This window comes from Poromitra crassiceps (assembly GCF_964638095.1).
Source record: "Poromitra crassiceps genome assembly, chromosome: 1".
Taxonomy (NCBI): Eukaryota; Metazoa; Chordata; class Actinopteri; order Beryciformes; family Melamphaidae; genus Poromitra; species Poromitra crassiceps.
Window position 1 is genome coordinate 6994016 of NC_139623.1, and position 8118 is coordinate 7002133.

Sequence of the window (8118 nt, forward strand, 5' to 3'; positions counted from 1 at the left end):
ATTATATTATTATACTTGGAACCCTTTTATAAAAGCAATATAGCACTCGAGCAGCGTGTGTTGTGGAATATATCCCCCTGATCAGTTGTTATCCCACTCGGCCTGCGGCCTCGTGGGATAACAACTGATCAGGGGGATATATTCACCACAACACACTTGCTCTCGTGATATATTGCTTAATTAGACTATAAATACTTGGGAGAATTGTAAGCCAATGAAATATCTATGCATTGGTCATGGGATGTGCAGACAGTGGGATCCAACCTCATGACATTTTATTGATTTATCATGTTTATGTGAGGACTCATATCCAGCTTCACATGCCCCTCACACACACACACACACACACACACACACACACACACACACACACACACACACACACACACACACACACACACACACACACACACACACACACACACACACACAAAGCTGTTTAACACTGAACTATGGGAGGAGAAAAAAACAAAAAATCATGTAATAATGCAGTATACAAATTCTTATCTAACCCGTATCAGGGCAAGTTGTAAAGCATTGCAAAGGTGTTGTGTACATTACAAGCTTGTTTATTCAAGATTACATTACATTACATTCATAGTCTAAAACCAGGTAGGCTGAATTCATTTATTTTCTGCCACATGCATGTTATTCATCTGAACTGCCATATAGCCTACATCTTAACTCAAAAAAGTAATGCTACGGTACACTAGTTTCTTGTGAGACAGGCCTGAGGCTCCCTCTAGTGGAGGTAATGTGCTTCAAGAATCAAAGTACATGTTTGGATACATGTGAGGACTGCTGGAATAACTTCACACAATAATATGACCAAGAAGACCAAAGGCTCTTCAATCACCAGTCATTTGGAATATGAACAAGTATTTATGCACTGCTCTGCTTTTGTGCCTAGTTACCCATGTGGAGAATATATATATTCCTTTATTTTGGTGACAGACCTGTAACAACATTGCCAGGCCTGTTAACTACAGCAAATGAGTGGTCCAGTGTGTAAAGGACCAATGGAAAGTGAATGGGTGCTGGGGTGCCTGTCACCAACATCTGACAGAAGCCCATGGGATTAAGGAAGAACTTTTTAAGAATTCCTCTGAAGTTACATCCTGATATTAAGAACAAACTGTTTTCAGTCCTAATTCACTCTTACACAACCAAATCTGTATTATTCCCAATTTCAACCCCTCGTGTTACAATTTTGATGAGACTTTTAGGGGATGAAGCATCGTGTTAGCTGATTGGTCCAATGTTTTTTTTCTCTGACATGTCACAGAGGATCAGCCTAATGGAATAGCCTAATAGCTGTGAATTTAAAGAAACCGCAGTCTCAGTCTCAATTGCTTTATGGCTTTGAGATGTTTGGGGTATAGACATGGGTGCTTGGCTGCAAGGTGTGAGTCATGGTTCAGATGTGTGAGGTGTACAGGTAGGTGCTGCTGATGCTCCAGTCGGGGGGGAAGTCCTGGACGGGGTGGCTCTTCACATGCCTCTGCATGGCCACCAGGCTGCTGCAGGACTCCAGGCACAGCGTGCAGCGGTAGGGCAACGCCCCACCGTGAGTCCGCAGGTGCTTGATCATGGCGGAGTAGTCCCGTGAGCGCTGGCCACACAGGCGACACTCAAAAGGCTTTTCCCCTTGGAGGAGAGGGAGGAGAGGGAGGAGAGGGAGGAGAGGGAAGGGGCAGCAGGAGAAGGGAGGGAGAAGAGAGGCTCTCATACATGTTGGATTGTAAGACTATATGGAAATGGTTACATTCCCTAGGCCTGGTGTCCCCACATTGACAATTTTGGTCACACATTAGTCTCTTATAGGGATAGTTCTGTTTTTTTGTTGTTGTTTTGAAGTGGGGTTATATAAAGTACTTGTCGACAGTCAGTGTACTACATGCAGTAGAATGCAGCTGGCGGGGTCCCAGTTTGGAGAAATGGAGACCAGCCGCATCAGGCAAGTAGAGCTGTCTGCTGAGTGCTGAGTCCGCATCAACAAATCCAAACTATCCCATTAAAGGAACAGTTCACCCAAAAAAGAAAATTCCGTCATCATCTACTCACCTTCATGCCAGTTGAGGCACAAGTGAAGTTTGTTCATATATAGTCTCAACGCCAGACCCATGAGAGTTATTACGCTGATACACTACGTCACTGCATGCTGCAGAGCTCTCTCTGGGTCTGGGACACTTTCCCTCAGAGGGCTGGTTATGGGAGGGAACCGTTCACTTGGCCAGTCATATGCCAGTGATGGATTCAGTCCTCTCCAATCAGTAACGACTTTGCGATCAGACAACACGGGAGGCGCAGCCCATTTTTCGAACCGCTCTCTCATCGGTGCTACGACCTGTCACTCATTCAATTTCAACCCGCCAATTCAAAACCAGCAGTGGCTGTGAACTGGCACAGACTCACCTATGTAGTATGCAGAGCACGATTCAATGTAATATTTGAGTCTGGGGAGAGACTACTCCATATATAACACACAGGGAGGTTGAAAACCCGTCACCTGAAGTCAAAGGTGGCTGGTTTTCTCTCGAGTTGTGCTGGCAACCTCCTGTTAACTTATGGATACACTTCAGCAGTGTTTCAACATGAGGGTAAGAGTAGAATCTTTTTTTTTGGGTGAGCTGTTCCTTTAAGAGATAGCATTCTGCCAAAGCTTGAACAAATACACATGTATAGAGAGGCAAAGTAGAACGTCACTTCCTGCTTCAGCACTGTACCAGAGATTTTCATCCGCCATTTATTTTCCCATAGACATTTCGTAAAAGGCTTATAAAATAGTTGTACTTCGTTCAACCAAATGGTTCAGCTAACGCTATAATCGGGAGAGACCATAGAACATTTCACTCAGACCAAAACTTAAAAAAGACATCGAAAAAATATTTTCTTTAAACATTTCTTTAAACGTTTTGGTCCCAGTGAAATGTTATGCGATCTCCCCTGTTTCTAAATATATCTGTACCGTTTGGTTAGAACCAGTAAAACTATTTTTATACGCATTTTACGAAATGTGTATGGGAAAATAAATGGCGGATGAAAATCTCTGGTACAGTGCTGAAGCAGGAAGTAGGCGGTCACTTTGCCTCTCTATTCCTGCTCAGTCTCCTAGAAAGGAATCTGTTGTGAGTCCTTCTAATCTCATGCTTTTTCAAAATTGTTTTGGTTCATAACTAAGTGCATTCTTTGTAATTGGACATTTAGATATGTAGAGTTCAGGGCAAAGGATTTTTACTATGGTATTACTGTTTGTTGTGTATGTGAGGTGCTGTGTAAATCAGGAATTGACAATCAGTCAGTCTGTCTGTCTGTCTGTCTGTCTGTCTGTCTGTCTGTCTGTCTGTCTGTCTGTCTGTCTGCCTGCCTATCTTTATTTCTTTCTTTCTTTCAAATTATGGAACATTGGAATTCTATTGTTGATTCGTACTTGAATCTATGCATTCTGTGCCCAAAGGCTCCTCAATACAAAATAATAATAAAAAGGCTCTTATAGGCATCATGCTGAGGAGGTCTAGTTTCAGATGCTAATATGTGCTCTTATTCAAACACGACTACATGTACAGATACATAGTTGTAAATACTGCCCTATGTCAAATATCAAAGGTCTGTGGATTACGTTAGCACAAGTGCTGCTTCACTATAGATATACAGTTTACTTCTCTATCAAAAATACCTTGGCTCTTTCTTTTTTACGCGGCATAGTTTACCTACCAGTGTGAACTCGATGGTGTGTGTCCAGCTGATGCTTCAGACTGAACCTCTTGGGGCAGTGTTGGTATTGGCATTGGTAGGGCTTTTCCACACAGTGTTCTTGTCGACGGGATCGTAGGATTTGCTGCACCCCATCTCCTCTTCCACAAAACCTGCAGCCAACACAGGCGTCACCTGAGCACAGAAGCAGAGACAGGAAACAGAACAGGTGGAGGTGTTCATGTTGTGTATGTTTAAACGTGAAAGAGAGGCATCACCATTGGGAAATCAATGCACACATGGTTTTAATATCTGGCATCAGATTAAAAGAGTGCGTTTCCATTTTCTGTCACATATAGAAAACCCTGAGATCTAACAGGCCACTGAGATGACCTGCTACTTGCAACACTAATAAGTTAAAGCCTGATACAACAGCAGGTTGTGGTCATAGGATAGGCATGAACTTTACCACCATATTGGTAGAATACAGTACATTGAAGTCACCATTCTGAGGTGCAAGTGTATTTCTGGTGAGCATCCTGTTGCAACCCTATTTTCCTGTTAGTCTGAACAGGTACTCCCCCCCCCCATCCCCCATCCCCCACTCCCCGAATGTAGCTTATAGTGATGCTTTTGAAATGACATGAAGGTGCAATTTTGAGGTTTTAGTGAGCAACTCTGTAGCCTTTCAACAGCTTTTTTCTCTCTCACTCAAGTGAAAAAACTTGGGGCCCGTATAGTATAGACAGGATGCTGAAGTATAAGGGGGTGGATGTAGCAGGGGAAATAAAGAGACTCAACCACAACAATAGAACAGTCACCACTCTAAACCAATCTGACTAAGGCCTGTTGTTATTCGCATGTTTCCTGTCCAATATTTCTCTCCTTCTCTCACTTCATTACACCTCAGATCTGACCTTCGTGACTCGTTAATTATCAGTCCAGGTTCACCTTTACAAAATAATTGTAAGTGCTTAAAATATTGTTGGCACTTCATGAAAATCTACCAAACACATACACAAACACATACACAAACACATACACATACACAAACACATACACATACACATACACATACACATACACAAACACATACACATACACATACACAAACACATACATAAACACATACACAAACACATACACAAACACAAACACAAACACAAACACATACACAAACACATACATAAACACATACATAAAGGCGTAATTACACAATTGTTACAAAGTGTACAAATGCATTGTGTTGAAATAAATATAGAGTCCTACTGTAGCAGCTGACAAGGTATTTGCAAGTCATTTTGTGGGAAACCAGCTGGTTACTGCAGATAATTGAATCATGATTTAACAGACCTCAGGGAACAAAATGACGGAAACACTCGCTAAAATGTATTTCCTGCTGGGGGGGGGGGGGATCAATATATCACTTTGTATATATAGCCTACAGTTTCATCACCTTAGCATTCAATGCACAGCATAATAGTAGATGCTTGAACTATTATTATTTTTTGTAAGTATTTATTGCAAAACATTACATATACAATTTTGTCGACATTTTGTTATGTTTAAGTAGATAATGTATTCGAGATATTTTCAATAACTACTTGAGTATTATATTATTACTTATAAAACGTTGTTACTTCATCCCTTCATAACTGTGTACTTAAATAACTTCATAAGTTTGTTAATACACTGCAATAAGGCAATTGTAAAGCAAAGAAAGGGTTACTCTAAACTCCAGAAGCATGACCACAACGTTCCACTGAGTACAGATAATTAAACATCAGATAAGAAATGTTGATCAGGTTGACTGTACACTGTGAACCCCATCGGATGTGTGCACACGCACACAGAGTCAAATAAAAGTACTCATTTATACCCTTTTTTCTTTTTTGTAGGCCTATAGGACAAACCACTGTTGCATTGCTGAACATACTGTACTGTTTGCTGTATCTAGTAACCGCAGCACTGCTCCTCCTGCAACATGCGCTCAAAACCACAGCTCTCTATCACTTTCCATTACGTAGCTTAGAGGTCATGCTCCACAAGAAATCTTACTATCACTCGAAATTAACCAAGTCCTGCATGGACTAAACGCTGTTATGGACTTTTCCCTACATACATTTGTTTCCCTCGGTTGATCCCGTGCAGAACAGTATGTCCAATGCATTGTGACCAATTACAGTCATCTCTGTTTTCTTTTCAGATTTGACATCATCAAATTGTTACCTGATGCTGTTGAGGGCGACTCCTGCAATGGATTACCAAGGAGACGTGCACTGCAGTGCCGGCAGCCTCTCACTCTGTCTGCTCGCACTTTATGCTCGTCAGGGTATCTGTGGAGATTTTCTGACAAATTACAACTAAAACAACAATGTCGGACCTGCTTTTATTCAGCTTGCAAAGAGGTGCCTCAGTGAAGAAACGTTAAGAGAGGAGAAGTTGTGTTTTTTGTGTGTTTTAGGGTTAGGGTTAGGTTTCGTATCAGATGCAACATATCTGAAGTCAGTTTCCAGTCCATATCACATCATCATAGATTACATCCCTTACACCCTTTCCTTCCTCTCCATCCTTGCTCAGCCACAAGATGTTTATAGCGTTCGCTCAGCATAAAAGCTCATTTAACTGTCACAATCATGTTGGAGAGGCGGGAACACACGATATGGAAGTGACACTGATTAATTAATATTTATTTGACACGCACTGACACATGAACTTTGTAAACCCTTTCATATGTGTTGCAGAGACCTGCCAGTACAGTGAAACAGGCTATATCAGTGGGTGGAAAACCTTGAAGTGTCTTGTGCAAGGGAGGGGAGAAACTCAGGGGCCTCCCCTTTACATACTGTATTATACTGTGTGGTACAATATTTGTTTAGACATGAAAAAAGGAGGCATACACATAATCTACCATACAGTGTTGTGGTAATTGTAAGCTACTCACATGAAGTCATCTAAGTCAAATTGAAAGGAGAGTGGGCGACTGGACAAGCCTTTTCTTTGTGTTTTGTACAGTACAATTATGGTAGAAAGAAGAGAATTCAACATAGAGGAACATGACCGTTACACATGGGCGTCTAGTCATTCTTAATCTAGTCACTGTACTTGGATAATTCCATAAACACTGAATCATTGTGATACTTCAAAACTTTACAGGTGTTAAAACTTTCATTTGGGAGTTTTGGAAAATTAAATTTAGAAGATCTTTTGCACTGTGTTTAAATGAAAATAAATAAATAAATAAATAAATAAATAAATAAATAAATAAATAAATAAATAAATAAATAAATAAATAAATAAATAAATAAATAAATGACGATTATGTGTAAAAGAGAGTATTTGAATGTTTAGGACTGGCAGGGAAGGGTTAACAGTGGAAACTCTTCTCACTGGAAAGCGAAGGAGGCTCACGCACATCTACCCAGACAGCAGTGAGTCAGGTACTGTGTCGCTGTCGCAAGGGAACAATTGAGCAAATTAGGGGATTCTGAATTACTCTGTGAAAGGAAAATAGGGAGACAATGATTGAAAGTAAAAAAAAACAGAAATTTCCAGAATGATGTCAGTGTTGATTTACCTTGGTTCACTTGTTTGAATGCTCCCAATGAATGCTTTATGGCTGGGACTTTTTCTTTTTTGCAGGCCTTGCTTCACTAGTTCCACCATCCCTGGAGATCCAGCGTAAAGGTTTTGCGTATAAGGGTGATAGACGCCCGAGTAGCCCATCACAGAGCTGTGGACTTGGGAGGGCAAAGAGGAGGCTAGCAGGGGGAACATGTGAGGAGTGAGGAACGGGTATGCTACTGCTTGTGGAGAGGGTTGGAGGGGGTGGGCAGTGATTAAGGTCGAGTAGTTCTCTGCCATCCAAGCCCATGGAGAAGAGTAAGAGGAATGGCTGGTGGCAGGACGGGTAATAACACTGTCTCTGTTGTAGGGTTTCGCTGATATGGACGACATTCTCGGTTTCTTTCTTGGCGACGGCGGGCTGGTGGGGCCCTCTGCAGGATCGGAGGGGAGAGGATCTTTCGTGACGAGCCTGTTGTCCGCCTCCTCCGCTGGAGAGAGCTTCACCTCTGTCACTGGACTTCTTCTGGGCTTCTGATCCATCCCATCTGTGGCCTCTCTTGTTTCTTTTAACTCTGCAGTTCCTTTTGGTTCCTCCTCTTCTTTCGCCCTGTAGTCCAGGGTCTCGAGCTGTTTGCGACACTGCTCCTCCAGAGGCTGCATCTCCAACAGCTGCGCGGCCCTCAGCAGCAGGCGCAGGTCATCCACAGGCACCTCCAGGGTCTGGGTATAGGTGAAGTCCAAAACCTGTTGGAAGGTGTGTGGGGAGAAACGCTCCAGAGTGCAGTGGACCGGGCTGTCTGCGTCTCCCTGTGCCAGCTGCTGCGCCAGTCTCCTGCTGGCACAGGCCAGCACCAGCCG

The 8118-nt window shown here is 42.4% G+C and overlaps 1 protein-coding gene across 1 annotated transcript in view; it reads right to left on the minus strand.

The window, feature by feature from the left end:
* Positions 1–590: 590 nt before the first annotated feature.
* Positions 591–8118, minus strand: part of zbtb32 (zinc finger and BTB domain containing 32) — a 14041-nt gene continuing 6513 nt past the window's right edge. The window contains exons 2-5 of the mRNA XM_083635866.1: positions 7271–8118; positions 5923–6029; positions 3715–3888; positions 591–1647 (exon numbers count right to left, since the gene is read on the minus strand). The exon at positions 7271–8118 is cut by the window's right edge and continues 151 nt beyond it. Of these exons, the coding sequence (XP_083491992.1) occupies positions 1418–1647; positions 3715–3888; positions 5923–6029; positions 7271–8118 (1359 nt within the window). The 3' untranslated portion in view covers positions 591–1417. The remainder of the gene's footprint in view (positions 1648–3714; positions 3889–5922; positions 6030–7270) is intronic.